General features: G+C 38.1%; 1 protein-coding gene across 2 annotated transcripts in view; it reads left to right on the top strand.

Annotated features, from left to right (window-relative positions):
- Positions 1-17,686, top strand: part of mettl15 (methyltransferase 15, mitochondrial 12S rRNA N4-cytidine) — a 64,368-nt gene that overhangs the window by 24,484 nt on the left and 22,198 nt on the right. For both annotated transcript variants that reach the window (XM_059359936.1, XM_059359926.1), the window contains exon 3: positions 11,205-11,341. In XM_059359936.1, coding sequence (XP_059215919.1) covers positions 11,205-11,341 — 137 coding nt within the window. The remainder of the gene's footprint in view (positions 1-11,204; positions 11,342-17,686) is intronic.

The following is a 17,686-nucleotide window of genomic DNA, read 5'->3' as shown; positions in this document are numbered from 1 at the left end:
AACTTTAAAAGTGTTTTTAGAACCACCAGATTACATTGGAAAATCACATATTTTAACATTTGAGACTTATTAGAGCCACCAAATAATAATTTCCATTGGAAAAAAACCCCACCAATTTAACAAAATAGTATAGTTAATATTTGTGTCTTCTTTGTGAGATTTTGGTGAATGGTGAATTGGTGACCCTTTGATGAACAACATGGGTCAAAAATGACCTTGTGTATTGAAGCGTAGTAATAAAAAAAGGCTTTTTATTCAAAAAGTAAGAAATGAAAACAAAAAATTAGGATGTATGACAATCAAAAACAAGTTATTTGAGGGAAAACCTGCAATACTGAATGATGAAATTAATTTATTGCAAAGATATAGAATATAAAAACTTAGTCGGGTCACTTTAGACCCATGTTGTGCATCAAAGAGTTAAAGCAAGGTGACACCAGAAGGGACATAAAGAAACTTAACCCTGCCTATGTGTTTCATAACAGCCCAGATTGTGCCTGAAATTTGCTATATATGGTGTTGGGAGACACAGTGACAAACGGAGTAGACAGCTTCCTGAAATTGTTTAGATAGTTTTCCAGTATGTCCTCTGCCTTGCGCTTCACTGAGAGCACACACTTCTGTAGACCAATAGCCTATGTCCTGTTGAAGCCAATCCAAAAAAGGGATGTCTCCAGTAAATAGACAAAACACGGAATAGTAGACTCAAGAATGCCCAGTGTTACTTTGTCAACAGTTTCCCCCTTTAATCCTCTGGAGTCCATCTATTTATTGAAAATGCACATGTTTTATTTACAGTAGTAACTTTATTTATATATCATATGTAGACAAGCTGAGAAAACCAGTTGAAAGTGCAATCATAGGAGCTTTCAGTGTGACATTGATGTTTCTAGACCGTTTTTAAAATGTGAATTTTATTTCTACAATGAAAACTATTACTATTTTTAATTTACATGCAAATACACTGTTTTGTAGTTTTATTCTTTATTATTTTTTCTGCTGTTTTTGTGTGTATAAATGGTAAAAAATAAAATAAAAAAGGTACATTTCCATAGAAACCTTAGTAGTTTGGGTTCCTGGCAGCTTTATACTTTGTTAATTAAAATAAAATTAAAAATCTGACTGATGCTAAATCTAAGATGCTAAACAGAGACAGAAACGAATGCATAGGAAGTTGAAAAATTTGAACCAAAATCTCCTGGACTTCAGAGGTTTAAATGACAGCCGGTGAAGAAAGTCCAACACTTAAAAACTGGAGATATTTTTCTTAGAAGTTATGATCACTAAAAGTTTAATGTTGGGTTTTACTCAGTGGTCTTCACTTTGAGTGTCCATGGCTGCCACTGAAAGCTACACTGTCCCATTTTTTCTGTGAATATGATACACATTTACTACCAGTCTGTGTTAGTCTACAGCTCTTGAGTCACTTCTTCTTCCTCAGGGGGAAGATGCTCTTCTTGCGGTTGCAAATCACCGTTGCTTTCTTTACAAAATGATGTCAGCAGTGTTTTATGATCAATCGGATAAAAATTGGTGCTGACTAATCACCAACGATGACGGATGTGATCATTTAATAATCACAATGATCTCACGTGGCTTTTAATAGTCGCATTTAATTTTAAGTGGGATACATTTATTTTAATTGGCAGGACAAAATAAGCAATTGAAAACATCCCTTTGGGTCTGGTGTCATCTTGGGAGCATGAATCGTTCAATGAGTCATTAGCTGCAAATTGTGGATGTCTCAGAAATGTGTGTGAACATGTCGGCAGGATTTACATAGTAGCCCTGTTTGCAGCATCATGCCTTCATTAGATTTCGTTTGATCCCCAGCAGTGTTAACTTTTGTCAGTCTATACATGTGCATACATGTTGGCAGCTGGGGGAGCATCTCCAGCAAGACAAACAGTGTGACCCAGCCTGCTTGTTTAAAAAAGGCGAACAGAAACAGTGCAGTGACTGACACTGACAAACAACATATGTAAAGAAATATCAATTGTTTACTCTCTGATCTCATTAAAAATGCAATAGGCTCCAATGCTGTGCATTTGGACACAGGCCAATGGGTGCAGCTAACTGGATTCTGCAACTGGGGTGACCAAAGAAACGGCACAGTGCATCTTAAAAATAAATAAATGAAAAGACAAAAAGTTGAATAAACACATTATTTGTAGGTGGATGTGTCTGGCTTCAATAACATTTCATCAGATCATCTCCCTTCAGCCCCTTTAAAAGCAGCAGATAGTTTCCAGTCCAGATGCAACAAGTGTGAAAAAAACTTTTATTTTACTCTCAATTTCCCCCATTTGCTCACAGCACACAGTTAATCATATGTAACTTACAATTAGCAAGATAACGTTCACCAAATTAGAGCTTTTCTTTTGGGGACCATGAATATCTGCACCACATTTTACGGCAATAATCTGCTCATTAGTGTTCATGACATGGCTAATACCACACATTGCCGTCCTTATAGTGGAATCTTTGTTCCAACACACACAGACACTCGGTCAGCCTCAGATACAGATGCTCTAGTTACCCATGTTACCCATGTAGTTCTGGACGTGTCAGAGACGGCATGCAAGTTTCTGCTCACATGCATAGAGGCTCAAAATGAACCGTTAAGTGTAGGAAGCAAAGGATTTAGTTAGGAAAAACCTACTTCTTTACATGACTACTGAGCGTAGTTACATTGGCGAATAAGTTGACGTAGAATATTAGTTTATATACGGGTAATATAACAACATAAAGGCTGCCTTGTCCATTTTTTATCTGACAATGAAGGGTACTGGCCAAGCATCAGTATTGGGTGAGTTTAGAGTGAGAACTGGTTGCTTATCACAGACCTTTTTATCTAAAATTTTCAATATTAGACATTAGTAAATCTATTGTTTGATCACTTTTTTCACTCTCACAACTAAACAACCTCACCCCCTTACAGGAGGCAGGCACGGAGCCATCAGAGAGCTTTCCCCTAGTGCTGGAATTTTTGTCATTTTGCAGTTTTTACTTCTTAAGGCCACACACAAAAACTGTCCCTTTTTTTTAACTTTTTGCAAAAAAAACTGAAGCTCTTACCACTGGAAAAACATCACGACTTAATGATCCTTATTTGAGCTCCGACAAAGTTCTGCAACAGCTGGGTCCTTCACAAAATTCCCATAATTAATTTCTGTTTCTCATTAGCATACACAGCAGGGGACACTTGAAAAAAGTATTAGTAAAATATTTTTTAAGTCTCACCCATATGTGGTGACACATTTTGAAAAAGTCTGGCCTTTTTCCTTGCGGCCTCTAAGTGCCTCCAATAGGAGTTGTTGATTCTCACTTATTCATTTGACCTACAAACTTCATATGGCTGTTTTGGGAAGCAAATGAGCTAATGCATTTTTTTTCCTGCGTGTGTCCTGTCTTAACTAGCTCAAATACCTCCTTCGAGTGCCTTTTATTTAAACTCATGCCGAAAGAGTGCAAACAGCCCTGAATAGATGAGGAATGAAAGTATTTGTTGTAATTCTGCAGCATTCCTTTGACAAAAGAGAGATTATCTTAACATACAGAGAGGCATTTGGAAGCAGCCCTCTGGCAAAGAGTTTTGTCAACATTTTTGTGCTCCTGTATCACTCGTTCACTCACTGCTTACCCTCAGACACACAGGTAGTATGTTTAGTAAACTTTAAATTTAGATAGGCGAGTCAAAAGGCCGCGTGCATCTCAGACATCACTGATCACCATCAACATAATCTCCTGACAGAGTAATTGCGGGAAGCTTTCATGCCTTTTGAGTTTGTCTGCTCTCACTGGCCATCTGTTTTGTGCACCCCACCCCCACCCCCACCCCCACCCCCACCTCCACCTCCACCTCCACCTCCTACCTGCCAGACTAATATACAAAACCTATCACAATCGTTTAAATAAAACAGAGAGAGGAAAAACTCATTTACAGCCTTTCAAAAGAAAAGTTTAAATCAGACAAATGCGGAAGCTGTCACATGGGGGTTTAACACTAATTTTATTTTATTTTTTTATTGTAGTTTGAGGCCAGCAGCAGTTTTAAGCGTGAGATTTATGTCCAGAGTCAAGTGCACAAAAGCAACGGCTCGTTATGTAGCCACTTCACTACTCTCTGCAGTCGATAAAACCATCATTATTCCCATAATCATAACCGCCCACCGGCATCTATTCATACCGTGCTCTCATGCCGCAAACCGGCTAAAAAATTTGTGCGCACTTGTATCTCACCATGAACTTTGTGTGACAGAGAAAGAAATGCAAACCGGTTACCTCCACTCTTGCCATGGCAACGGACGCGACAAGAAAAGCGATCCTGTACCTGTGTATCTGTCTCCCTAATGGTCTGTGTGTTAGTGTAACAAGATCTGTAAAAACTCCCCTCAATGACATTTTAGATCCCCCACTGTAACTGACCTGGGCTGGGGAGTCACAAGTAGGATTTAGGTGAGTACTCAGCCTTCTCTCAGGTTCCTGTTCCCCTTTTCCTAATGAATTCAACCATAAGAAGACTTGAGATGAGGCCCCTTTTTCCACATGGTCAGGATATTATTTACTGCTATATGAGCTGTATTCTGTGTGCAAATTCTCATTAATGCAAGTATCAGACTTTCCCCGCATCATATATGTTCATAAAATCTCTCCAAATTGACGCTCTTACCTGTGAGTTTGATTTATCACACTAAATGAGGGTGTTTAATGTGTTTACCTTTTTCTTTTTGGGAAGAAAAGCTCTCATTAAGAATGCTGTGGGGTGACTGCTGAAGTGTCCTGCATTATAGCACCTTGCAGCTTCAATGTTGGACTGCACCACTCGGACCACTCCTAACTCTCCTATTCCCTCTGCTGGGAAAGGCAGATATTACACACCCTAAACTGAGTGCAAAACACAGACTACAGTAATTACTTTTAGTTTCATCTCTGCGTGTAGAGACTTAGATGACCCGCGTTGTGTTTTGGCTCAATTCCAATCTGCTGCTTTTTCGAGCGGGGCCTAGTCTAGGTGAGAGCCTCGCTGACACTCCTCTGTATGAAATATCAATGTGAATGACTCACTCCCAAGTTTGGTGTCAATCATCATCGCAAATGCCAAACCCATTATCACCAAATCCTTTCAAGAAGTTGTTTTGTCCATCTGGTGGCAGAAGCAGCAGGCTTTTTGAAAAAGAGGAAAGATTTTCACAACAGCATTCAGAGCTTTTGAAGGAGCTTATTTCCCCTCAGGGTGAGGGAACTACATTTTCATATTACCTTATAAATGACCTTGTAAACATCCAATTCTCCATTTTCGGTTGCATGCACTTAATTTTCAGCTCAGTTTATTGGGTGTGTGCATGTGTGTGCAAGTGAGTAAAAGGGATAAAACTTGTATTAAAGCTCATAAAGACGGATGGCGTCTGTGCTCAGTGCAGCAGTGATAGATATGTGAATGATACTACAGTATTTATATTTCCAACCAACCTTTCTCAAAGAGCATCAGTCCTGCTCTGTCATTTGCACCGGTGAAACAAACAAGCTTTACCTTTGTTCTTTTGGCCACAGCTTCCTCAAGATGTGACAGAACATTGTTGTGACAAGTGCTGCACACTCCAGCAGAGGACTAGTTTGTCTCCTGGTTGCATGTGTCGACTGTTTCGATAAAAGCCAGCCTACTTTGCTGTTTGTGTTTCTGTTTTCCTTTTCCTTTTTTGTATTGAATAGCACAACAGGCAAGTTCATTATGCGTGTGACTCATCCCACTAGCCCACACCCCCTCCCCATCTGCTGCTGTGCGCTGGAAAGGAGAGGGAACCGCCATTGATCACTTCTTCCCTCACACATGCACGCACACACCCCACCTTCAACGTCACTATCGATCGACATGTTTAATGTTTTTGTGGGGAATAGCTGGCATTTCCTTTTCTGTCATTTTACATCTGTTCCCCACCATTTGCTGACATTATAATAAATCACAGAGCAGGAATTTAAAAAAATAAAAAAGTAAAGCATAATCCAACCAATTATTCAAACAAATTCAGACTGTTCAGTCAGTGCAGGGCAGCCGTGGCAGGCAGGAGAAATGGATGGAAATACGCCCGGATAGATGTTTTCTGCTTTGCAAGTGTTAATCCATGGATACAGCTGAGTTTACAGCTATCTGATGAACAGCAAAGCTGCTGTGGCAGAGTGGTTGGCAGGTTATTGGACATTTTTTCAATCCCCCTCTCTCATAATCTGATTTTTTTAATGGTGTTTAACAGTTAACAAAGGCTTAAAAACACACTGACATCAAATACAAGAATATTCTGAAGTAGTTATTCCCACAACATGTATGTGAATGCAGTAGACAAGTTATTTGCTTTAAGTCATCATTATGAAGTAAATGTTGATTGCACAATGTAATGGCTGTAGAATGACACCATCAGAGTTTAGATTAGTTTTCTATAAGCCTTGCGCATCACTGCTTATCAGAAGTAGAGAAATGACGGACAGTGGAACAATTCTGTCTGGGGTGCAAAGTGCAAAAGTTCCAGGTGAAGTGACACTCAGCCAGTCGTATCTACTGGTTGGAGAGTGATTAATTAACCCACTGAATTGGGTATTTGGGTATTTCAATCATCTATATAAATTCTACAAAGAAATATGAATTCAGTGCTTTTACTTTAAAATATCAGGTTTTCATGTAGTGCATTACTTAGTGATTATTTGTTATTATTTGTCCTCAGTTTTGTATGTAAATCGAGTCATTCATTCCAAGTTATATTCACTGAATCAGTTCATTGGCTTAATAAGTTGATATTTCCAAGTAAAATGTAATTAAGGGACATCAGTGAATCTGCAATTTACTTGTGTATTTTCATTTTCTAAAAAAGTGGTTCTATTAAATAAATATTACTTAGAAACATTTAAAAACAATTAAAAATTACAAACACTGACTTCGTGGAAAAACTTGCCTAGCTTTTTTTAAGTAAATGTCACTCCAATTTTTTTCAGTGTATGGTACGGTGTTGTCCTCAGGCAAGATACCCATTTTTGGCCTGTCAAAATTCTACAATACATCTTTTTGAGTGATGCGATACTTTAAAAAAGAGGGAAGAGTATAGGGAACCAATAGAAATGCTTAAATTTGTCATATGACCTCCAGGAGGCCATATTGAAACTCTATTTTGCAGACTGTTTCAAAGGAAACAGCTTTGCCATTTTGTGCCAATTTTTTTTTTTTTTTTCATTTCAAGGGTCATTTCCTGGCCCTTTTCCATCTGGAAAAAAATTATTTCCTACTGATAGGCGAATAAACCTTCATTTTTGATTGTTTCATGCACTTACACTGTTCAAGACATTCATTTCAATGGGTCATTGGTTCAATGGTACAATGTTGCCTACAGGCAACATTCAGACAAGAAACCGGTTAAAAAAGTTATTTTTATAATGTTATCAAATTTATAATGTTATGTAGTGCACCCTGATGAAGCTACTGAATCTTTTACACTTGTTTATTAAATAACTGATGTTAAAATTAATTTAAAAAACTTTCTTTTTCACTTGTGCACCATTATGGTACAAAGTTTTCTATGAGCAACAAACCCCAGAAACAAAAACAAACAAAAAAAGAATTATAAAATGTATTCAGATTATGGTTATTTAGTTTATTTTAAGACAAAAAAACACTCCAAACATTTTTTTCCCTAACTGGCAGCATAATGCGTACCATAGAGGGTTAAAATAGTTTTCTTATATTGTAGGCATTATGCCGTGATTGTTGGGTTTAGTTTATTTATTCTATAGTTTTATATAATTTTAAACTGGATATCTTTGGTTTTGGAGTGACCAAACAAGACATTTTTAGAGGCCACCTTGGATTTCAAGGAACTGGGATAGACTTTTCTCACTACTGTCTGGCATTTTATAGACCCAAAAAATAGTCGGCAGATTCATTGATAATGAAAACTGTTAGTTACAGCCTTGTTTTGTTGGGAAATCTTCAGACTGACAGCAAAGTGACCTCACAGCAGGAACAGATGTGGTTTCCGAAAGTGTAGGGACACTAAAACACCAACAACTCGCTTTGTGCTCGTGTGGATACCATGAGAACTAAAATAAAACACACACACACACACACACACACACACACACACACAGGGAAGCAAATTTTAGGATCAGGTCTTTTCGTTTAGAGTTGTCTTTTACAAAACTATGTTCGGAGAACTTTTTAATGGAAAAAAAAGTGATTAGAGGTGTTTTTATACATTGCTTGTCCAAAGTGCATTAACCCATTTAAGCCGGGAAAACATTACCGCATTTCTACCATTAAAACCAGGGGCGCTGTTGCGTTTTTCTACCATTTAAGCCGGGAAATCGTATACGTCGTTTTGTAGTATTTGTAGTTTTTTCCACCTATTTTCGATCTCTTGGCCAATGAAATGCATCAGAATACATGTGGGAGTGTCACAATGCAACACGTTGATTTAAAAAAACAAAACACTTTATTGAAAGTTTTGACAGATAAACTCAACTTCTCATGAAAGCCACAGGTATAAGCTCTCAAATACTTTTTGAATTTCTTTTCTATCTGCTACAGAGGCTGAATCTATTATTTAGTAGGAAGTGTTGACACTTCTGTTGAATTTCCAGAAAAACTTCAGGTTTTAGGGGGTTATTTTACAATCGCCCAGAGGTTTTCCAGGTATTTTTTCCTGGCGTTTTAGGCCTAAATGGGTTAAGATGGAATTAGACAATAGTATTGCATGTTGATAAACAACCAATCAGAGCGGAGTAGTCTCAAATGCACACTGTAAAAAATGTTTGTAGAAATTGCAGTAAAACATTGTCAAATTGCATCAGAAATAGGTTGTAAAATTAATTGTACATCACTGTAGTAGATACTGTTAATGACTGTAAATCAAAGAATAGCCTAAAACCTTAGATTTACTGTCATAAACTGTAGAAAACACACAGTTTTGCTGTAAAAATATAACATTTTCATGTAAAATGAATGGAGAAATACCATGATGACACAATTATCCTAAAAGTAATGGAATTATTCGGTATAAATTAGTTTTTGCTGATAGTACAGTGAAGTTCTGGCAACCACAGCTGCCGATATTTTACCGTAAATTAAACAGATTTTTTCTTTAATTTTTATTACAGTGCAGCTGTTTATCATGTTAGCTTGTGAGCTGCAGTTAAACTAGGCAGCGCTGACCAAATATGAATCAAGATTCTGTTAATGCGTTACAAATTCCTCGCCTCAAATGTTTTAGAAAGCATATCTTAGTGTGCTGTTTAGCTATAAAACAAGAAGGTTCGTGACCGGGACACATTTTGAAAACAGTCAAGCAAACGTTCCCAGCAGAGAGGGGAGGAGGAGAGCTGCAGAAGGAGCAGAAGGAGGTCTGATTCTACTACAAGTTCAGGTGTTTTCTTGCCTTTTCCAGTTTCAGCGCGTCTTGCAGCATAAAGGTGGTTCCCCGCTACACTTGAAATAAAAAACACCTTCACTAACGAGCGAGTGAGCTAACGAGATCACAAGATAAGATCTATCCGGCTCTGTCTAACTGACCAGTCACATTGTGTGTTTGCTTTCCTGTAATGAGCCAGAACAGCACATTGCAAGATTGGGAACAAAGAAAGTTTTCATAAGTAAGAAAAGTTGAGCCAAACGTTGTCACAGTCAGGAAGGGATGTGAAAGGAAAACTCAACAATGATTTGTTTGTTTTTTTTGGTTCCTGAAGGGCAGAATAAATAATGGTTCAGTTGGCGGACAGAAACAAACTTCAAAATAAAACAAGGGAGTAGTCAATATTTCCCACAACTTGCAAGACGTTCTAGATAATTTAAATAATGATGAAACAGGTGCTGGTTCTGTCATGTTCATTTTGTGCCACTTCTTCTTTTCTTTTGGATGAACTTTTCTCACGATAAATCTGTCACAGGGCAGAATAAAATAACAACATAAAAATAACTTTAACCTTTCTCTTTGCTTCTCATACAAGATGTATAGCTATTGGGCAGAATAATGTAAAAACACATGTGAACTCAAAATGTTATATTGCAACTTCCAAAAACAAACGTCTTTATCAATTTGTATATATATTAAGGAATTCTATCCAGTGTTTCACCGAGGTTAAAAGCTTGTTTTGGTTACTCATTCTACCTACCACCACACCAAAGTTCATTCCTAAATTTAACTATGTTATAAGTCAGGGATGGGCAACTTAAATGCTGGAGGGGGCCACAATTTTTCATCAACACTACCACAGAGCCACATATAGGACAGTGCACTTTTAAATATGTTTACAGTGCAGTAACCTAACTTATTTCATGCTCAAATGCATGTACACTGCAAAAAAGAGGTGTCTAAAAACAGATAAAAACACTTAATCTGAAGGAAATGATCTTGCTGCATGGACAGATATTTTCACTTGACAAGATTTCTTCTTTTTTTTTTTTTATCTTGGTAAGAACCAAGTAATTTGCAGTGTATAACAGTATAAATAGGAATACAAATGGATTGAAGCAAATAAAAAAATAACCACTTACTGTGATTTCTTTTTTTTTTTAACACTGTAGCGTTATGTCAAATAACGGTGGTCTCTCTTCCACCAGCGCCACCAGCTGCTCCTCCAGCGCTTCAGTCCACGTAGCCATGGCTTGCAGTGTATTTTTAAAAACGATGCAAAAAACAAAGCAAAATGTAGTTGTCTCTCCCGCTGCATGTGTTTATGTTTACTCTTGTCACTTCCGCCCCTCCCGCACACCGCGCTGATTCGCTAGAGCACCGCCAATCAGATCCGCCCATAGCTAGCACACAGCCAATCAGAGGATCCGACGAGTCCACTCGCTCCCAGATTGAGCGTGTCAAATCTGGCCTGACGAGGCCCGACAGCTTCCGCGCTTCCCCGACGCAGATGAACACACCAAACAGACGCGTACCCGACGTCGTCCGACTGTCCCCGACGCCCGACAGTCGGACCGGTGTGTTCCTGCTTAATAAAATAGGACATTTTGTTCAGCATACAAAGTTTCCCCCCACAGGTTGACACGGCTTCAGTTGATTATCATGGACGTGTTCAGCTGTGGGCTTTTGGCTATTCATACTACCCTAAACTAAGAGTCAGAAAACTCTTCTGATGATCAAATGATGGTGATTAATTGTGTATATGGACTCCTGGTGTGAGCAGAATGTGTTGTTTTCTTGCTTTCTCGCATGTAGGTGGTCCTGGACATGACATTTGGAGGTGGTGGTCATACCAGAGCAATACTGAATATGGTTCCTGAAGTGACAGTCCTGGCCTTGGACCGAGATCCTACAGCCATTTCTCTGGCCCAGCAGTTAGCCAAGGAACACTCGTAAGTGATTTATTGAAAAGCATCAACAAGACCAAAACACTAGTCAAAGCTTATGTTATAAGCCGTCCAGGCAAATGTTTATACCATAAATTTACCATACATTTTTATTGTCGCAGCTGACAGCTTGACCATTTTGAGCAGTGTTTGGTTTGTGGTCATTATTTCTTAAAACATACTGTAGGTGTGATATAGTATCGCAGCTCTCCCTGCGTTTCTCACTTCTCGTCTGAGCCCGATCAAATGCTGCTCGCCAAGATACAGCCCCTGAGTTTCACCATCCAATCAAATCCATTCCTCCTTCTTAACTTAAAGCTTTTCTCCCCCCACGCAAAGCTGGTGGGCCCGGCATGTCATTTGTCAGAGTAAGGGCCCACGCCTGCAGTGTGAAGGAGATGCTGCCTCCCACGGAGGATCTATAAGATATGAGGGGGGGGGGGAGTAGAGAGAAGCCCAGAGAAGTTAAAAAGTGGAGAGAGAAAAAAAAGAAAAAGAAAATGAAAACATGAGAGTGAGAGAACAGGGAGACACGAGGACACAATGCCAGGGTGAGAGGGAGTGTGTGTGTGCATGAGCAAGGCGCGGGAGGATGAAAATGAGATGTTCCTAAGACCATGGCGTGGGAAGGAATCCTTTTACGTAGATTCTGGGGAAACCTCTCTCAAGGGAATCTGCCAGAGAAATGTGCCTGTGAGCAGGGAATGACAATTAAGAGAGAGAGAGAGAATGAGAACACTGTATTCTGTCAGCAGCAATATACCCCTGCTGTAAACTCTTCCACGCCTACTCGTGATGCAAGTTGAGAGAAGCTAGAGAAATCTAGCAATTAACCAATATTATTGGAAGCCTGAGTAAAAGACCCTGGCAGCCTACGCAGTGCAGCCGCACAACAGGGTTAGAGGATTTTCTCTCTCCTCTGCACTCCCATGTCTTGAGGAAAGTAGAACCTCAATGCAAACTGTTGAGTGTCGATGTGGATTTGAACTCAGTTTTACAGTACCAAAAGAATAATTTCACCTCTTAACGTTTATTTAAAAGCATAAGCTTGTGAAAGTAACCCTCTGAAAGATATTCACCAGTGTCTTTAATGGGATTTGTCTCCTGCATGTTGAGCCTCGCTATTCTCTGCTTTTCACCATTCTTGTTGTTGCTATGACTTCCCTGCACTTGAAGCTACGCAGGAGTTGTGCCCACAATGAATGTTATGAATCTATAAAGGCACCAAGCATTATTGAAAAGCCAAGTCAGGCAAACATTGGATCTACATGTGTGCTCGGCAATCAAATCCGGATTGTAGAATCTGAAAACTTTGCTCTCTGTCTTCTTATTTAAAAATCTTTTGTCCTCCCAACAAATTTCATGTGTGGTAATGCTATAGGGTTGGGCAATATATCCACCGTGAAAACATCACAATGGACGATCATCACGAGTCATCCAAACTTTTCAAATCATATGGCCATGAAACCCACTACAGGGGCTATTTCTACCATTAAGAATCATGTTTTGTCATGTTTTTAATAGGGCTGGGACTTCAATGCGTTTTTTTTACAAGTGATTGAGACCATAGTGTTGTCCTAAAAAAAAATTCTGAGGTAATGAATCAAGTGAGAAGTTTTGTCATTTTGCATCGAAATGAATGGACAGGAATCTTTCTGCAGCCAAACTTAGCGCCCCCTGCTGGAATTTTTGGTAGAATGCAGCTTAAGGCACTTCCTTGTTTGCCTCCCTGCTCAGACCCGGAGGTTGCCGCCTGGTCAGGTACTGACTTTTTGTCACAGCCCTCATGAAAGGATTAGCAAATGGTCGCATTCTGTTTTATTTTACCTTTTGGACAGTGTTCTTACTTTTTTGGAAACCGGGTTACATATCATGATATATATTGTTTTCAAGATATTAAATTATCTATGTCGGGAGAGAAGATATTGGCCACATCTCCCAGTCGTAGAGGAAAGCACTAGGGACGCACGATATTGGTGGATATCGACGTGTTGGCTGATGTCCGATTGTTCATTTTAGAGCCAGTATCAACCATTACCGTTGTCATGCCGATAATGTCGTACATCCCTAGAAAGTACCAATGGAAACCAACGTTACCAGCACCAACACAACCACGCAATGAAAGGATAATCAAGGTCTGTGTTTTTCCTGAATGTGTGTAGAAAGGTACGTTATTTTAGCGATGTCAACAAGCTATTTAATGTAACACATCTGCCCAAAGCAACAGCTCTAATAGTTAAAAAAATATGTTGCTAATAAATATATCAATGCAAAGCTCACACATTCTGAGCTCACTAGCCCGGTTATTTTTGTGTTGAGTCTTTGATAAATTGCACACCGTGTAAAAATGTCCAGGCTCTTTGTCAAGAATTCGTTGGCTTGGTTTTTTCACCTGAATAAACATCCAGCTAAGTGTCTCTGCATTCATCACCACTGTACATAAGTCAGCCATTCTCTCAATAATAACTCTCAAACATTCAATCACACATGATGGACAACATCCAAAAAGTGTAGATTTGTAAACTTTCATCATCTGTAACACAACATCTCCTATCGTTCAGAAACAAGGTTTTGAAACAGGAAATAAAGATGATAAAATTAAAGTGGAGAAACGTAAGGGAAGCATTTAACGGTTACTGATGGCGATGTCAAGGCCATCTGCAAGTCAACAGCCATTTCATTACTAAATTCACAATTTGTATAACCTTCCTCAGGTCATCTGAGGTAGCACAAATTGAATTTTTTATGAAACACATATTTAAAGACTGTGTGTTTGTCTTGTGTAGCCTCTTTCTTTTTTTTTCTTCTTCTTCTCTGACTGTAGATATTTTCATCACTGCTCCCCTGCTGAAAGCAATCAATCAGCATCTTGTCTTAGCTTTACGCAGGTAAAGGAACTGAGCGGGTCAACACAGGGGAATATTTCAGGCTTGATTTGTGAAGAGGCAGCATCGTGTTGAACGAGCATGCGCTCAGACTGAGCCTGCTGTGAAGGTTCCTGATGTCCTCACTCAGTGTACTCTTTTTCCAGATGGACAAGAACAAGTGAATGCAAGGAAATATCTAGTGAAGGGAGCAAATACTAAAGTGGAGCCAAATATTACACTTTATACAACGTAAATAATGTCTTAATTGATGGTTTATTATCGACCTTGGAAATAAATTTGACAATAAGGAAACTAGAACCTATAATTGGCAGATTACATTTGTTTAGATACACTTTAAAGCTGGTTTGTTAGATAATCCTGAGGGATTCTACCGAATGAGTGCCATTTGCTAGTTGTAACTCTCCAAAATTAAACTTAATTTGTTAGCTTTTTTAAACAGTTAATCTAAGAACAAACATTTGTGCTCAAAATGTGTATTGGTCCATCTCAAACTATTTAAAAAAATTTTTTTAGAACACTTTTAAGTGAGAAATGCTTAAAAAATTTTCAGTCCTGTCACCAGAACTCATGTGTCATTTAAAAGGCATTGGTAAAAGCATTTCAACTAATTCCTTTGCTTTCCCCTCAATTAATTGTTTATTTTGAAGAATAGGTTTGTTGCACATTCAAATAATTTATTTTAATCACTAAAAATGACTATACACACACACAAGTTGTACTTTTTAGAGAAACGCAATAACATTTTCTGTTTTAATGCAGAGCTGAACCTCAAGGTTTATCCATTTTTTCACTGTGCAATGTATAAAGACTTAGATAAATGATGGACCAAATATAATTGATAAACAGTGGTTTATGTATACATTCAGTAACAGGAATGAACATTGGGTAACAGGAATGAGTGTCTATATGTGAATGCGTGTTTATATATATATATATATATATATATATATATATATATATATATATATATATATATATATTAGTCATATCACATTTTTTCTTTCTTTCTATTAGTTCATGGAAGCTTTTTAACCTTACGGTATCTGTAAAGTGGTTTGGCAGCTCCAGAGTCTCTAAGACTTTTGGAAATACTGTACACCATTTGATTCTGCATAATTGAATAGCCATGATTTAACAATTGTTAGATATCCTTCAAAAGGCAGGAACATGAAAATATCTTGATCGTGATTTAAAAGTGTTCAGAAAGCAGGCAAAGGGAAATTTTCGTAGGCGGTGGGATTGTGAGTGGAATAAAAAGACACGATTCGACTCACATTCATCCGCGGAAGTTGAAAATTTTTAAAGTTGAAAATGTTTCAACTTGAGCGAAAGCTTATGCCGAGGCTTTATGAATCTACCATAAATGTACAGAGACAAGAGAAAAAAATCAGAGACTGGATGAAAATAACTGCCACAAGCTGAGCTGAACACAGACACACTTAAAGTTAACGTCTGTGTTGTCGCTATTTTAACTGTTTGGGCCAAATCCTTAAGGCACAAACTGTCAAGCATTCAAAATTAAGTTGGGCGATATCTCCCAAATTAGCATAACGACAGCAAAACATCATGATGGACGATTATATCAGTATTTGCGTGAAATAACAATATGATCGTCGGTTTGTCTTATAGACTATCTATCTATAAAAGCAAGAAGCGTGTGTGTGTGTGTGTGTGTGTGTGTGTGTGTGTGTGTCTAGGGCATATCTCTCTGACCGTTAGTCAGTGCTGGATGCTGTGCGTACCTTATGAAAAGTAAGTGTTTTATGGAGTTGCAGATGACACAAAATGACCCAAAAAGACATAAAATGAGAAGACAAAATGACCAAAAAAACCACAGAAGGCACAAAATTACTTTCAGCGACACAAAATGTCCAAAAACAGACACAAAATAACTAAAAAAGACACAAAATGACCAAAAAGAACACAAAAAAGACACAAAATGACCAAAAAAGACACAAAATGACTTTTCAAATACACAAAATGACTAAAAAATACATAAAATTACCAAAATTGTTATGCTAAACACACAAGACACAAATAAAAATACAGCCACACTACAAGAAAAAACAGAGTTGGATGACAGGATCACACACAATCACAAGATCACATTTATGTTGGTTTTTCTTTGTTTCTTTTTGGTTCAAAATGTTGATCCATTAAGTCAGAATGCAGAGGTGTGTATACAGGCAGGATGAAAAGGATTAAAAAATGGACAAAATAGCGAAAGACTCCATAGAGTTAAGAGACAACGAACATCATTCATCTCGCCGGTCTTGGATTTAAAACCAAAGCATTGAAGTTTTTAAAAATATACACTGAGAAGTCAAATATCATTTGGACTTATAACTTTTATTTTTTTTTCTGGCATGTGGTTTTTTAACTAAAGGGGGATGTTTCAGCACAAATGGGAATCTACCAAATTTATTTGTGTGGCTCACTTTACCATTGACTTCCACTAGTGTCATCAGCACTGGCTCTTAATCTTTGTCACATATCCCATGATTGAACGTGCAAAGCTTCAGACTGTCTCTTTGAGTTTTGGGAAAACCACATTCAGTGTGAGGGTGATCCAGTGAGATGCCAGTATAACAAAAAATTTGCATGATGTCAATGTTGTGGGGTGCTACAACTATAAATAGCTCAGATCTCTTAAGCAATTATGAGCCCACACTTGGACCTCAGCACATACACCACTGAAACTTGTCCTCTTTAATAATATAAGACCTTACATAAGGCATTTATATCTCCAACTCTGTGTCTAAGCCACATAAAGAAGTTAATAATTTAGAAATGTTATGTAACTGTTTTGCATATTTTTAAATCCTTCAGTGGCTTACAAAAACGTGCTGGTGTAGAAGTCGCAGTGTCTCGTGGAAGGTATGTACATCACCTGTGTGTGGGCGGACACTCAGACTACAGAATTTCCAATAATTAAAAAGTAAAAGTAATTTGTTTAAAAAACACTGCATGATTACAAGGCTTTAATTAGCATTATAGAGCCTTCAGTGTTGTAAAGTAGGTAGCTTTTACAACACTTAACATAGTTATTTGACTATAAGATGATTTATACAGACATAAAAGAGGTCTTTTTTGTATAAGTATGTTGAGTTGCATCAGTCTACTCATTTTCACCTTTTCCCGTTCATGCATATGAACTGGGCAGGGTTAAGAACACTAAACTCCTCCCATAGCTGCCTTCAGACCAGGCGGCAACCTCCGGGTCTGAGCAGGGAGGCAAACCAGGAAGTGCCTTAAGCTGCATTCTACCAAAAATTCCAGCAGGGGGCGCTAAGTTTGGCTGCAGAAAGATTTCTGTCAATAAATTTCAATGCAAAATGAGAAAACTTCTCACTTGATTTATTACCTCAGAAAATTTTTTTAGGACAACACTATGGTCTCAATCGCTAGTAAAAAAAATCTTCTTCAAGACAATTTGATGTTAATAGTGTAAATAATGGCCCCA

Source organism: Centropristis striata, chromosome 2 (assembly GCF_030273125.1).
Source record: "Centropristis striata isolate RG_2023a ecotype Rhode Island chromosome 2, C.striata_1.0, whole genome shotgun sequence".
Lineage (NCBI taxonomy): Eukaryota > Metazoa > Chordata > Actinopteri > Perciformes > Serranidae > Centropristis > Centropristis striata.
Note: the sequence above shows the minus strand (reverse complement) of the source record. Positions and strands in the feature narration are given on the sequence as shown.